Source organism: Larus michahellis, chromosome 2 (genome assembly GCF_964199755.1).
Source record: "Larus michahellis chromosome 2, bLarMic1.1, whole genome shotgun sequence".
Lineage (NCBI taxonomy): Eukaryota > Metazoa > Chordata > Aves > Charadriiformes > Laridae > Larus > Larus michahellis.
Genome location: NC_133897.1, coordinates 79,946,670 through 79,962,265, shown reverse-complemented (window position 1 = coordinate 79,962,265; position 15,596 = coordinate 79,946,670). Strand labels below are relative to the sequence as shown.

General features: G+C 39.9%; 1 protein-coding gene across 1 annotated transcript in view; it reads left to right on the top strand.

Moving 5' to 3' along the window:
* Positions 1 to 15,596, top strand: part of PHLPP1 (PH domain and leucine rich repeat protein phosphatase 1) — a 141,184-nt gene that overhangs the window by 67,071 nt on the left and 58,517 nt on the right. Inside the window, exons 2-3 of the mRNA XM_074576106.1 lie at positions 7,643 to 7,839; positions 9,857 to 9,982. Coding sequence (XP_074432207.1) covers positions 7,643 to 7,839; positions 9,857 to 9,982 — 323 coding nt within the window. The remainder of the gene's footprint in view (positions 1 to 7,642; positions 7,840 to 9,856; positions 9,983 to 15,596) is intronic.

The window sequence follows — 15,596 nt, the reverse complement described above, 5'->3', positions numbered from 1 at the left end:
TGTTTCATCTGCAGCAAGTAGTCCGTAGGGATAGATGGGATGAAGAGTTTAAGAACAGGTGGGTTTTCAATTTGTTGGGAGGAGGTGTGTTGTGTTTTGGGGATTTTACTTATGCTGTACTCAACTGTAAAACCTGTCAAAATATATTGAAGCAGCTAGATCTGGAATTCACTTGTTACAGTCAAAACAACTGGATTCCAAGGCTTTGGGTTTGCTGCCTGTACATAGTAATACAGATGAACTTCCACTGTACTTGCTTGCTTTTAGTTGCAAGTAGCATCCTCTTCACCACTGCATATCCTACGTTAGCCTGTTGCCTTTAGTAAGTTGTCCTAGTGTAGAAGTCGTGCGGGTTAACAATGACTCTTAAATGAATTCTGCTGAATCACTGTTAGGTTATTATTCAGAAGCTTTTGACTTATGCAGGTTGATATTTAGCTTTTGACAGTAAAGCTATTGCAGCCATTTTCCACTAATAAATACAGAACACTTGATAGAAATGCTCTTCAAAAAAAAGTGATTTTTGTTAAATTTTGCCTATGGTATCTTTTTAAGTGTTGATACTGTGGTTTTAGGGCTCCAGTGTGGAGGTGGTGAGTCTTGTGAGAACAAGATACAGTGAACAAAACTGAATTCTGTCTCAGTGGAGAAAAAGAGAGGGGGATGTTTTTTGCATTATGAAATTCATATAAACCTTTCCTCCAGTGAGGATTTAATGTAAGTGGAAGGTAGGATTATTGCTATAAAACCTAGTAACTACATTTTATTGTATCACATCATATAGTGATAATGCTTGCCTTTAAGATGATCTTCCTGTAAAGGAGGAATATGTTTCACAAAGACTAAAGGCCTGTCTGTCTTCTACTCTGCCAGTTTTGTCTCATGAAAATTTCTTTAAAGAAAAAGATGAGTTAACGCAGTTCAGTAAAATCCAACATTTGTGGTCTGCTTTTGTTTCTCCGAAGAAAAGGTAGCATCCTTCAAGTAGTAGAGCTTGAACTGCTAATTCCTAAAAGAAACTTAAGCACTTGAGAGGTCCCCCCAGCCCCCATATTAATAGAGTGCAGCAAAATGAGGAGGATAATGAGTAAATCTATGCTAATAGTTACATGCCCATGACAGCAGCATAATGGTGACTGAGTCCCTCTTCCACAGAGGAGTACAGAATCAATTGGCAGCCTTGTGTTAAATCTTAGAGGAATTTTTATGAGTGCAAAAATTCAACTGCTGTTTTGAAATGGTTTGCCAGGTGAGATTTTGCAATATAGATACTTGGTCTGTTACCTTTGCAAAAGCATCCTCAGTTGGTTGCTGGTAGAGACTACGAGGTGAATCCTTGGTCTTAGTTAAATAAAAAAAATCTGCTAATCCTGTGCCTTTGTTCTTAAATTATGACAGTGTGGACCTTCACAAGGAAAAATACTTCTAATAAGCATGTAACTGTAAGTAGGCTTTCTTCATAAGTTTAAAATAAAAATGAGAGCAGTACAATAGTTTCAGAGTTTTTACTTGTGCTTTTCTGCTTCCTTTGCTGCCCCTTTTTTTCTTTTTTTTTGAATCCAACTTGCTGCTTTATTTTTATACATCTCATTGCGCTGGGCCTTGCCTGAAGTCATCACCACTGTCCTCAGTTTGACAAGAATGCAAGGGGAAGCAGCCTTAAATGACTGAGAAGCTTCAAAAACATTGCAGGCAGTAGCTTTATATTTAATGAAAAGGTTTGGGCAAAAGTAGAAATGTGCAGAATGACAGAATGATCTGGCAGTAAGGGTTCAGTGACAGCTATTTTGGCACAGTTTCCCAAAAAGTGGGCAAAGGCACTCAAGGGCTTTCAGTGTTTTGAGCTACTTGAGGCCTCTTTGTGCTTAAATTTAGGCAAGACCAGTGATGAGCCTCAATTTGCAGGTTTGCAGGCAAGGTGGGTGTGAGATGTTCCTGATTTCAGTTCAGAGGGATGGGCGGGATGGTGGTCCAGGTAGGAACTGAGAAGCTGCCACTCAGCTGGTCAACTAGGAAATAGTCCAGCTTTCCTTAATGGATTCAGACCGAAGTCTTCAAAACTGACTGGTGGTTTCCGTTTGTTTTTGTTTTTTTTTTTTTCTTTTTTTCTCCAGTGCATACAAGACTTGATGTTCATGGAGTGTTAGCGTGTGAAATATCTTTCTTCTGAAGTGGCTTGCTGAATTTCGTGGGTGGTTTTAATTACATATCCTCTCCAGCAGCAGCTACCGTGTTACAGCTCTGGCCCCTACATGCTGTTCCTCTGCTCTCCACGCTGAACTATTCACCATGAGCTGTCCCTGAGGCCTCTCAGTCAAAAAGATACGCAAGAAATTAAAGCAGCCTGTTTTGTCTGAAAGGGCTTAGGGACAGCTTACAGCAGGCAGCTGATGCAGTAGGGTTGATGCAATGCTGGCCTTGGGCCAGGGGCCCAACAGTGTGCAGATGAGGATGACGACCTCTGTAGCTCGCCCAGCTGTAGCAGGAAAAGGACATCCCTAAATTAGGCACTTGGAGTCATTCAGTCACTTCTGAAAAGCCTCAAACTTAGACATTATTCCTTCTGAATAACTAAGCTGCTCTTACCGCTGGTGAATACCCAAGATGGCTCGGGGCGGGCAGTCGCTCCAGCTGGCTGGGCTGGCTGCGCCATGCAGGTCTTGGAGAATTTTTAGTTTTCATTCGATCAGACCAATATTAGTAATAAAAATAAGACCTGCTGCACAGAAGTGAACGCATTTCTTATGTCGGCACTCTTCCCTGCTCTTATTTTGGTAATGTCTTAAATCTTTCTTTAGAGGCAGACTTTACTGGCTCTACTTTTCAAACAGAGGGGAATAATAAGTACTTGCAATTTAATCAGCCATATAGCTGCAGAGAGGTTTTTTTTTCCACCCCCAGTACTTTTATGTCCTGTAATGAGCTGGTATTTTATAACTTCTGATGGTAATGTATTCCATATGCCTTCCATCACTAGGATAAAGAGCTTTACTCCAGAATCCAAAGCAAGTGGCTGTGGGTATTTATTTAATAAGGTTTGAAGTCTTTGCACTGGGCGGGATGACAGTATGTTGCATACCCAGAGCTTCCTCGGGCTGCTCGTGGTGAAGTCTTAGTTCTTTAACATCATGGAAAGATCACTCATGTCCCAGCCATGCTTCCCATGAAGCAGGGTAGGGTTTGTGGTTCCAACAACAGTCCCGCCATTTCAGTCAAATTCCCTGCTTTTCTCTGTCCTTGTTTTAAATACCACTAGTTTTCCTCCAGGACTTGGGACAAGCTAAAACTGAGAGGAAATCAACCTTGAATGTCAAAATAGCCAAATGAGTGGTCTGCTCATAATTCCTTGAGGCATCTCCTCTAATGCCTCGCGCAGAACAAAAGTTCTGTTGTGGGGGTGCTTAGGAGTTGCTTTAGTCTTGGAGTCCTGACAGGAATGAAAAATAATCTTTTTCTGGTTTCTTGCTAAAGTAGTCAAACTGCTCTGGTTAGGCTTATCATTTGAAAAAACATTTTCTGGTATGTGACTCTTGTAGATATTCTGACATATTTGCATCCACTCTAATTATGGCAACAATAGTAATAACTTTTTTTTGTCAGGATTCAAATTTGTGTTTCAAGTCACAAAGGATCATCGTTACCATTTTATCTGCACAACTGTCAGCTTCAGTATAATATCACAGACCCCTGTGAAAACTCATCTGCTCCCTTTGGTTATAGTTAAAACTGAAGAAAAATCTGAATATTAATCTTGTGCAGTCTTCTAAATCTTAAATGAGAGGTCTGTAAGACAGATTGAGGAAGGTAGTTTCAGAACTGCTGATGCTTTTACTGCAGCAGTGCTTTCACTGGCACTGGTAGGTTACCTCGAAAATGACTGATTTTTTTGATGGTGATGCTACGGTTATGCCATAATTTGTGGTCTTCGAGCCTTAGCCTGAAGGCATTCTGGTGAAGTCCACATTGCCCCATCCCTTCTGTAAACTTGGAAGAGAAAGGTCATTTGATTATTTTCCAGGCCACAGAAAAGGCATGTACACTTCTGAGCCCTCTCCTTGTCCTCTGCTCCCCAGTGCATCAGGGATGAACCCTTTCGCAGGAACTGCGCTGTAAGGTGGTGTGAGACTCTATGGCCTGCTGCTGTCCTCCCCGAAGTGAGGAGCAGCCAGTGTTAGGATCACTTTGCACTGTTTCTGAGTCCCAACCTTCTGTTGTGGCAGAGCTCTCTGTCATTTAAACTTTTCCTGCTTTTATGCTCTCCTGGCAGCAAACGTCTGAACCCTTTAAAGCTGCTATCTGTCCAAGCTTATCTTTGGGTAGGCAAGGCTGCTTCTTGTCAAATGGCTTTTGCTCCCAGTTACCTGCAAAACTTCTGTGGATTTAGAGATCTGGTTCCACAACTAGTTGGTATGTCCTTGAATAACCTCTGCTTAAAATCAAAATAAGCCAGCAGCTTTTGACTTAATTTTTTTTTTTTGCTTGCATGATAATAGAACACTGTGATGCTATCAAATCTCAATGATTACAACCATTTAGCAGGAAGAAAACTGAATGATACATGAGCAGATTGAGTCTCAGGCAACAACATGTGATCCAATATTAAATATGGGTTTTGCAAGTTATAAAATCACGGAAGAGCCCAAGTTGGAAGGGACCTCGAAAGATCATCTGGTCCAACCAGATGGTTGTGTAGTGAAGTAGACAAGAATAAGGAGAGAGAAACCATTGGCTTTAATGACATAGGCCCGGTATTTTATTTCTGTATGTTCTCATCAGGAACCTTCCAGCTTTCACATTAGGAGGGGGTAGTACTTGCTGGGAAAAATCCCCTTAAATCCTTAGAATTTGTAAGGGGCTGGTTTTTAACTTTTTTATATATGTAGGAATAACTAAAGTTTCTTACCCTGGTAATTTTCCCATCAAATTTGAAGTTTGAGAGAAAGTACAGATCATACCTAGCATGAATACTTCTAGTGATATCTCTGTTCTGGCTTTTCTAGTAAACATTTACTGATGATACTAATTGTTACTGTGACTTGTGACTTACAACGTCTGTGAATTTATATGAAATTTGAAGAACTGCCTTTTAGAGACTTCTGGGCTAGTTTTACAGGTCCGGCTGTGCCTAACTTCATGTAGCTAGTCCGACAGAGTCTGGTCTTAGGAAGAGGGTTTCTCAGGCTTCTGATTTATTTATTTATTTATTTTGTCTCCTGTAACTTTTCTGAAGTCTAATTTTTCAGCATCCTTTGTGAAGTGTGGGCACCCAGTGTGGTAGTTGTTTTCGCACTAGCCTAGGCAGGGTAATGTTACTTTTCTATTGCTGCTGAATGCTGTTGTGTTTCCTGACAAGCCTCTTGGCTGCAGTGCTATAGCAGGAGCTTGTCCTCTTTGTTATCCACTATAATCCCAAAGAACTTCTGGGATTTGATGTTTTCCAGGACACAAGTCTGCCCATATTAAGTGTGAATTATGTCCTTTGTTCCTGTATGAGTAAAGTTGCATCAGCTATATTAAAATGCATGTCGCTAAATGAACTTGGCTTCCCAAGGGATTGAGGTTGTGCTTTGCAATCCTAAGGGATTCAGTCAGCAGCGGGTTGTGCTTTTCCAGTGAAGGTAGCATACAGCCAGAATCAGGGCCTGGAAGATGACTGTAAAACGTCATTTTTGAGATGAAACTGCCCACACCCCTGAAAAATATCCCTTGTACAAGCATATGATAAATACTTCCAGACACTTTTTACTCCATTACAGAGATTGTATTGTTTCTGCGTGCAGTTAATACTTTAATCAGTGCTTTGCGGTAGAGAGTCCATCATTCTGCACAAGCTAGGTAAATTATCACTTTAGCAACCACATTTTTCGTATTCCAAGTATAAAGTTTTGATTCAGCTTTTGTGTTTGTTTAAGGCTGAGTTGTTCTATTTTACTCACTTTTATTCCCTGTCAGTCTTTCTGTAGCTTTGTGTAGAATGGATGTCCCCTGTTCCCCTTTATTCTGTTGGGTAAAGTGTTTATCCACAGCTTCTGCTGCTGGATTTGAATTTGCTTGGCAGTGAAATTCCTGCTTTCTTGGGGCACCTATTTTTGTATTAGATGCCGGTACCCTGTGGGCATTAAAGTTTCAGTCTTTTAGCTTCAAGCAACAGTGATCTTCCTGCAGATCCAAACTGGCAGACATCAGTAGCCTAAATGCTAGTGTTTATTAGAGCAGAGCAAGGCTTGAGGGTAACTGTGCCAAGTCTTGGCTCATTAAACTGGCAGGAAGATTCAAGAAGGCTGCTTTTAAAGATAAGGGCAAGAATTGGCACAGGATAGGTGGGGGTGAGAGAATGGCAGTGGGCAGGCCATGTGGTAGGTGTCTTCTATCTTCCCATAGATAATTTGAAGGCAAGAGCAGACTCATTGAGACAAATGAGCTATCATACAAGCAGGAGTAATAGCAAGTCGGAGTATTAGTGTGCAGCGCTTGTCACTGCCGCAGTTTAATTGTCACTGGCCTGAAATACCAGGATTAGAAGACAGGATCAGCTCTCTGCTTCTCGCATTTCTAACTAGATATTAATTTCTTGATTTTTGAGAATTTTGGTAAAGATGAGTGTGGGAAAATTCCCCCATCCTTTGTCATGATGGGGAAGGTACTGGGACCAACACTGGTATTCTTGCAGAAATTTCAACTTGAGCATGAATACCTCTTGTCTCTGTTTGCAGAAGATTTAGTATATTTGGATGACTCAAGTCTGGGCTGAGATATTTAAGGTTTGTAGGGTAACTTGATGTGGATAAATGCTTCAGATTAGAATGAGCAAATTGTGCTTCTTCCCATTTATTTCTTAAAAAATGTGGTCCTGGAAGAGTGTAGACAAGAGATGCTTGTCTTTGTGTTGCCATTGTTAATGATGGTTTCTAATGAGAGTAGAATCTTATTAATAGATTAGATTAGTAGAATCTGAGCCATTTGAAGTTATTTAACAGGTTTGGTCTAATTGGTAGTCTTGCTAATAATCTGCATTATTATAAATAGTGAATTCATTGCAACACAGACAGAAGAACTTCACTTTTTCCAAAGCTCTACTCAGACTGAAGCAGGGTCTTCGAGGAGTTTCATCTAGGTTGCATGTGTTTACATTGTGGCTGAATGCACCACCTCGGCTGTGGGCTTTGGACTGAACAGGGTGGGCTGGTGGGAGTAGGAACTATATTCATTGGGAAGCTGTTGAAGCTATTCAAACCATGACCTTAAGGATGCCCAGAAGAGACATGGAAGTGCAAAGGTGCGGGTCAGCATGCGGTACTTCACCCACTTCTGCAGTTAGCAAACAGTCAATGTGAACATTTGGTTTCCATGTGCCATAGAGAAGACTGGTACCATTAACTGGTACTTCTGTGACTGTTGCAGGTTATATACTGCAAGACTGTCATCTGCTCTCCATGATACCAGCCTGTCTTATGCTTCTACCTATGAAAGAAGCCTGTACTGAAGCTGATACTAAATTACCTGCTTGCATGGTTTTGAAGCTGTGTTTTATTTGTCATGCTGCGGTCTGTAGCTTGAAAACTTGCTTATAGTCTCAGGATGACTTGAGTGAGAGAGGTAAAGGTTTTCTGTGATTAAGTGGATGCTTTTGTTTCTATTTCAGGAAAGCCCCACAGCATTGGCAGCTCCGAACGGATTCAGCTCTCAGGAATGTACAATGTTCGAAAAGGGAAAATACATTTGCCAGTCAACAGATGGACAAGACGCCAAGCTATCCTTTGTGGAACATGCCTAATTGTCTCATCAGTAAAAGAAAGCCAGAATGGAAAGATGCATGTCCTCCCTTTAATTGGTGGAAAAGTAAGATATTTTATTTTATGTATTTGCTTGCTTAACCCTTGTCTCTTTATGCAGAGAAGACTGCATTCAATTGTGATGATTCCTAGCCCCCCAAAAGCTTGTTTCTGTAAATGGAGTTATCAAAGAATATAATTGTCTTTTGATTATGGTCAGATTAATATTTAACAATTTACAGCATTTGGATTAAAATGCTAAAGAAAAGCAAGGAAAACACACTTTTCTTGTGTGCAGTGTTAAATGTTTTACATGTGCAATAGTACACAGTCAAAGGATATATGCACCTGTATTGTGTATGATCTGTACCATGCCTCTTCATCCATTATTTATCCATGCTGGGTTACTCTAAGATCTGAAAATTAACCAATAGCAGCGTGGGCTTATTTTCAACATTGGAGTTTTTTTGAGTGCTCAGCATTGCATGAGTAGTGGTCTAACATAAGCTAATAGCAACAAACATTTTTTATTGTGAAAATATGAAACTGGAATTCCTTCTGATAGATTACATCTGAAACACAGGAGGTCTGGTCTGAAGACAAGGGAATTTTTTTTTCACTGTGAGGGTGGCTGAGCACTGGCACAGGTTGCCCAGAGAGGTTGTGGAGTCTCCCTCCTTGGAGATACTCAAAAGCTGTTTGGACACAGTCCTGGTCAAACAGCTGTAGGTGGCCCTGCTTGAGCAGGAGGGTTGGACCAGATGACCTTCAGAGATCCCTTCCCACCTCAACCATGCTGTGATTCTGTGAAGCTTTATGAAGACAGTAAGATTACAACGTTGCTGTTTTGGCCTAAATAGTGTTTCAGAATGCTACTGTTGGCTTGATTAGCCAAGATAGTGGGAAAAGAATCATTAGCTTGAGGATGATTTGCACCTGAAGTAATGCTCTTTTACTTTGCGTACTGAAATGTTTGATTCTTAAGAGCTTCACAATGTTATATATGCAGACTAAAGTTGATTCATTTATACTCTATACTAGCAATGTGGAAAGTAATTCCACACTAAGAGTAGTAGTCCTTTTTCCTAGTAGCTCTTTTTCCTATCTCATGATTCTTCACATGATTATTCAACACTTCCCTGGAGGTACTGAAGTACAGACACTTTCCTCTTTTAGTAGCAGTGGGTGAACTCGGACAGTGAATTGTATTTGTGGCTGCAGCACGCTGGAGAGGACAGGATGCAGGTCCCCATCGGCCTTCTCTTTGAGATGAAAAGATTTTTATTTTTTTAAATTCAAAAAGGAAAGAGATTATGTACCTTTTTTTTAATTGCTTAACATGGAATTTCTAAGTTGTTTTTGTACAGAAGTGCCTTGTGTAATGTAAAAAATGCAGACTGTGTTAAGCAGTAAATTGACAACAAATTTTAAAAGAAAAGGAGAATCAAGCTGAGAAAAATGTACTGAGGGCTTCTGCTGACAAAGCTTGGGAGGTGGATGCTTGGCACAGAATTAAGTGTTTTTTAAATTATTGCTCAAAAAATATTCTTCCTGAACTCCATAAATACTCTGCACTTCCTGGTTTCCAAAGGCTTTCCAGAATGCGGTGCTGAGGCATTGAGACCATAAGTTGTGTGGGACTTCTCGTGTATGGTAGCAGAATGATGTATTCTGGGTGTTTTTTAGCAAGTTGAGAAATGCCAAAGAATTTAATTGGGCTGTAAGAGAAGCATTTTGTTAAGCCTGTTTTTAATAACTGGGAGTATAAATTGTGCTTCTTTAGGTTGTATAGAGATAGCCTTAAATGTACTTCAGTGGGAATCCTTTTATGGTGCTCAGTCTGTCTTAAAATGTTGATGTTCTTGGTGGCTTTCTCCTTTGGTTCCTTCATCCTTCTGTTCTTACGCCTTGCTTGTGTAGATTTCATGAATATTTGACAGCCAAGATCTAGCTTGAGTGCTTAAGAGTGTTAGCCCAACTCTACTTGAAGGGCTCCTCTTGGGCACGTTTTGACTTTGCCCTGGGGAGTTCTGCAAAGAAGCTTTTGATTCTTGTTCACTAACAGTTTTGTGTCTCTACTGCAGGTGGAAGAAGTGAAAAAGCACCAGCACTGTTTAGCATTTAGCTCCTCTGGACCTCAAAGCCAGACCTACTACATTTGTTTTGATAATTTCACTGAATATTTGCGATGGCTTCGACAAGCATCAAAGGTGAGAATAGCACTAATTCCTGCCTGAATGGGTTGTTCATAGCATTTCCCCCAGTTCTGTCTTCTCCATGCAGTGATATAGTCCCTCTTCTGGGTTCATTGGCATTCATTGGCAGCTGCTGCTGTTAGTGTTGCACAAAAATTTGAGAGCTCTTGGTAATAGGCAATAGGGAGATGAATTTTTCTGCATTTATTCTGAACTTCTTTCTACTGTGGTTGTGTAAACAAAGTGCTGTGCTGCACTTTCTTTTCTCATCTTGATCCAGCTGGATGGATGGAGTGAGATGATTAGAACAAAAAGGGTGACGTATATTACTGACAAAATTTCAGTTTAAAAAGCTTTGTTTCAGCATTAATAAAACCTAAAATAGTGTGGGATTCTTTTAATTCGTTCCTTACACAGAGCCTAAAAATTAAATTGCTAGAATGAAGAAATTTTTTTCTTGCTTGGAAATGTTGCTGAATCTCTCTAGTTTTATAACTATTTGATTTTTGTTTTTTTTTAATAAGCAATCATTTCATGTCAGTAAAGACAAATTACTAATTAAAGCTGTCGTAAACCATATTTTATACTCTGCTTAGAGCATAATTTATTGCAGGAATTTAGGTCCTGCATTATTTTGTTTTACTCTTCAGTTCCACTTCATGTTGTTGAAAGGTTGTTTTTGCAATTACCTATTTTATCTCTTAATCCCTGCCAGTTTTTTGATAAATCCTCTCTAAAGTAATTTATGTATCTTGAACCGCTGATTTTTTTATTTTTAACACGCAAGTTCTTTTGCTGTGCTGTCATCACTCTTTCTTTGGTTTTCTACTTGGGCCTAAACTGTCCAATAGTTTTATTCTTGATAGGGCTGTCTGTTCTCATGCTCTTTAACTATCTTAAAGCAACTTAGTTTTATGTAATACTTAGAGATATTTATGGCACACTACATCTGTCTTTTTAGATTGCAATAATGTATTATCCAGCCAATTGCCAGTGGTACAGCCTGCGTTGTGGTTTGTTTCTTTTCAAGAGGTTTGATTATTATGTCAAACTTTCTTTGAGCAGTAACTATTGCACCTCTCAACACATGCATCATTTAAAATGTCCTTTAGGTTTTTTTCTAGTAAGTTTTAAAATTCTCTTTAAAGACGCTGTTCTGGCATCGCTGCTCAGGTCTGTTAAGCCTCAAGGTAAAAATCCCCAAGACATGTTTCATGAGATGGTGCGGCATGGTCTGTCAGGTTTTTGAGTTTTTGCCGCTTTGTGGCTCTCGCTGGGAGAGCAGTGTCCTTTCATCTCCAGAGGCTTTGACATCAGATAAATGAAAGGCAAATCTAATGAGTGAGAAAAACAGTGGAAAACAATGAACTTCAGAAGTGGAGATAAATGGCCAGAAAGCCCCTCTGAATTACTGGCAGCATAAGCTTGTTCTGTGCCATGCTGTGCTTCTCTCTTTCTCTCTCGTTCACCCAAATGACTAACAGCATTGGGACGATCGCCAGCATGAGAACATATCCCCATGCACTCATGATATCCTCCCATTTTTCTTATGTAACAGTAGAAAGAAAATACATAGTTTGAAGTGTCTTTTCAGTCTGTGCAAACTGAAGAAACTCACTATGCTATTCTTTTTGCTGGCAAAACATGCTTTGAGGGGAAAAATGATGCTTCGTTTTTCCCCAACTCTCTAACCTCCAGCCACAAAACCTGAGACTCAGCATTCTGAATTCATGGATTTTGAAACAGTACTTTGCCACTTCAAGTTGCTTTTTTAATGTTTGGGTTTTCTGTCCTTAGACTGAAAAACAGAAACAAGCATGATTGTATGCAAGGCAGTTGTGTGGGAAGTACTGTGCAGTAACGCTATTTCTGAAGAACAAAAAAAGAGAAAGTAGTAATGCTGCAAAAGTAACTCAAATTTCCTCCAGCTGATGCTGTTCATGTCCAAGTGCTTAATTGTAAGGTGCATTGTCCCTGATTTACATGTACGAATAAATTAGAAAGTTTCATCTTCAGCTCTGTAGTTCAGGCAAAGCTAGCATTCTCACGCAGGAAAAAACCCCAACATTTATATAAGGTACTCTGCCTCAGGTGTTTGAGAGCTACTCAAGTTCAAAGAAGTTGAAATATTCTTGCTAACCAAGAAAATACTGTAAAGCATTGTATGTTTAAAGGCAAGCAGATTTAGGAAGGGAGATGTTACAGTGCTCTAACGTTGAGCTACTAGTTGCTTGTTACGGGCTAGGTCACATGATGCTTACAGATTCTTCTTTAATTGTGGTGGTGTATATAGTACTTGCGCTTTTGGGAATTATTATGAATAATATTTAAGACTGTATTTTAAATATAAATGTTTTGAAACTGGCTTTCCTGTTAACTTACGTTCAGTGGTAGTTTTTCTTCAGTCCTTTGGGCTCCTGATATGTGCTGCTGAAAATGGAGGCTTCTGATACAAGTGTAATGAGTGCTGCAATTATAAATTTTAATGCAGAAGGAGATCCCTGGTAAAATATTTCATTAAAATTGCTCAGTTCAGTTTTTAACTATGAAAAAAAAATTCATGTCTGTCTTCTGTATACTTCAAAAGAACTAGAAGATGACGTTGTTTTAACTTTTAAAGAACAAGCTTAATCTTGAAAGGAGACTTTGGAAAAAATGCTTGCTCTGCAGTCTTTCTCCCCACAGAATATTGGCAGTGTTGACTTTTTAGTGATGTTCCAGAATGAGACAAATCCTAATGCATCACTCCTGCAATAAATACATGTATGCTACAGAAGTTTTGAATTCATGTTTGCAGGGACTTGGGCTCAATTAAATTAAAAATTAGCATTGCTCCTGTATAATCTGATTCATTCTTAACAGTGAAATCTATTTTAGCCAAGACAGCTCTCGTGCTCTGCCCCAGTAAATTTTTGGAAGGGATTTGTGAATAGGTGTTAGGATTGGTTTTCCTGTATGTGTGTGTCCTGACATGAACAGAACTCCTGATTTCAGGACGGACTGGAATTATTGCACAAATACCGACCTAAATATCGAACTTGGTGACATACTTACTCCAAATAGGTCACTTTTAGATATGCTGATTTAGCCTCAAACAGAATATTTTTAAAAGCTAGATGTGTGGCTTGTTCGTTAATATTGATAGTTCTGTACCACAGTGCATTTCTTTCCTTTTACTTTCCAAATACTGGAGTCCTAATTAAGGAAGCTCAAAAGGAAAACAGGAACAACAAATTTGGTCCTTTGTGATCTAATAAGTTCATTCTGTTGCCAATTGTTGAAAAATAACCTTATGCAACTGGGAGGGGGAGCGGAGGAGGAAGAAAGGGACATCTTCATGGCTTTAAAGAATTTTGTCTGCATAAAGTTGGCGTGATGGTTCTGGAACCCACACAATTACTTGCAGAGTGATTCTGATCTGCCACTGTTTACTACTTGAATGTCAGATGCAGAAGGATGGGTGAAAAATGTGCAGTTAACAGAGAAGAGGACATGATGAGGGCTTTCCTTGTTTGCCACTTCCAAAAGCTAAAAAGCTGCACCCTTAATGTAGCTAGAGAGAGAAGTTTTATGTATAAGGTATTACTGAGTGGTGGAACTTGCTGTCGTGAGGCTTATATTTGGGGTGTGGTGGTGAGCTCTGTTTGAAACTTCTACCAACTAAACTTAGTTTAATGCTTTTCAACATGTGAAACTGCTGTGTAAGTGACTGCTACGCAACTTGTGACATGGATGGTTTGGCTGGAGTAAAAAGGGCTATCAGTCCTCCACGTTCCAAGGCATAGAAGTAAAATGGGATGTCAGTGTCTGCCTCAGAAATTTAGTATTGCAGAGCTTAAGCAGGAACATATTACAGAATTTTATCTTGGAAATAGCGTGCATCACTGGGCATGCTGAGGCAGGTTATCTGACCCTGCAGAACTTCTCCCCTTTCGACTTCAGAAGAGCAGGAACTGTGTCGACAGCTTCATGCGACAATTATTTCCTGCTTTAGTGCTCAGTTCAGCCGGGCAGGTAGAGGAAGGGAGGCGATGAGAGACAAGGGCTATAAATAATGCATGACTACCCCACATAAGCTGCCTGTGCATGGCCTCACTATACATGTGGATAGGTAGAGATGTAGAGGCACACAGCCATGTGTGTGTGCACACCAGCGACTGCTTCCCAGGCTGGGTTGCACGGCTGTGGTGACAGTGTGTTTAGTGGGAAATAAGCTGTTGTGTGGGGCTTATAGGTGCCAGGGTGGATTTGCACCTATACACAAAAGAGCCCTCCTGTTTAAAATATGAAGAATATCTAAAAACAGATTGTTGATTTGAAAACTATCAAACTCAAGAGTTTTCTCCTGTGTGCCTTTGTTTTTTCTGTTCCCTGTTCTAGTCACCTTTGTCTTCAAGTCTGCAGTGGAAATGCGTGTGGTGTTCCAGACGACCCTAGGCTGCTGTGAAAAAGGAGAGACTAAATTATGGTATCAGTGTACATTATGTTTAAAAAGTGCTAAAAATAGCAAGGATAGCAAATTGAAGGGAGAAGGGCGTGCTGCCATATTGGTCTTATTCCTTTCACGTCAGTGCAGAATGCTCTCTTTGTACATTTATTTGCACCGTGAAACTAGCAGAAAATAACAACAGATTTGAATGCAGGAGACTCTACAGCAGTAGTCTCCATCTTTCCTCAACTTGTATGGAGACCTACTTGAAGCAGCAGTGCAAAATTAACTTTTTAGCTTTTTCTCTCTAAAGTTACCTACTTCTGACCAACTGCCTCAGTCTTCTAGCTATTTTTTCAATATAAGTTTGAGGATTGTGTTTGGAGACGATGTTGCGAAGTCTGAGTCTGAACCATGTGAAAAGGACAGAGCTGATCTATGACGCTGGTAATAGGATTTTTCTTTCTGCTGAGGAAAAAAGGTCTGAGTTCTGATTGCATACAAGCTTGGTGTTACAGACTATATTTACAGAAATAAACTATAGGATTTAAAAATGAATTACTGACCTTGATTACAGTTCTGCAAATATATTCAAAATAGGAGACCAAGATGATCAGCTTGTGCAAGCGTTTTACAGGAATAGTGCTGAGGAAATGAAGTGAGCAACAACTGATCATTACTGCTAGAGATGTACCTGCTTTTCAGCTGTGCTTCATCCTCTGAGCTTCAACCTTTGAGCTACTAAAAGATAACCAGCCACAGGACTGCCTTTTCCTTCAGCCCAGAAGATTCTGCTCCTTAATTAAAGTGACGGGTAATAAGCCATATCCACTCCTGCCTACAGCTTCATCTTTATTTCAGATACTGTCAGATGCTAACATCTGACTTTCTCATATCAGGCATGGTCAACCAGGAGAAAGATTAAAGTGCAGATTCCAACTCCAGTGTGGAACACAGACTTCTTAGAGTTATTTAATACAAAATACAGCCTTCAGCCTTTAAAGAAGGCTTGAAGCCGCTAGTCTCATGGTTGAATTAGCCCTACATTGTATTTGCCTTGGCTTGCCCACTAGCTGATTGACCTGTTCCGTATGTGTTTCTAGGTACTATAATGAGCTGTAACATCTTTACAGAGTTTATCATTGCAGGGATTTTTATTGCCAAACCTCAGTTTTCTCTGGAGGCATTAAGGACGGCTTT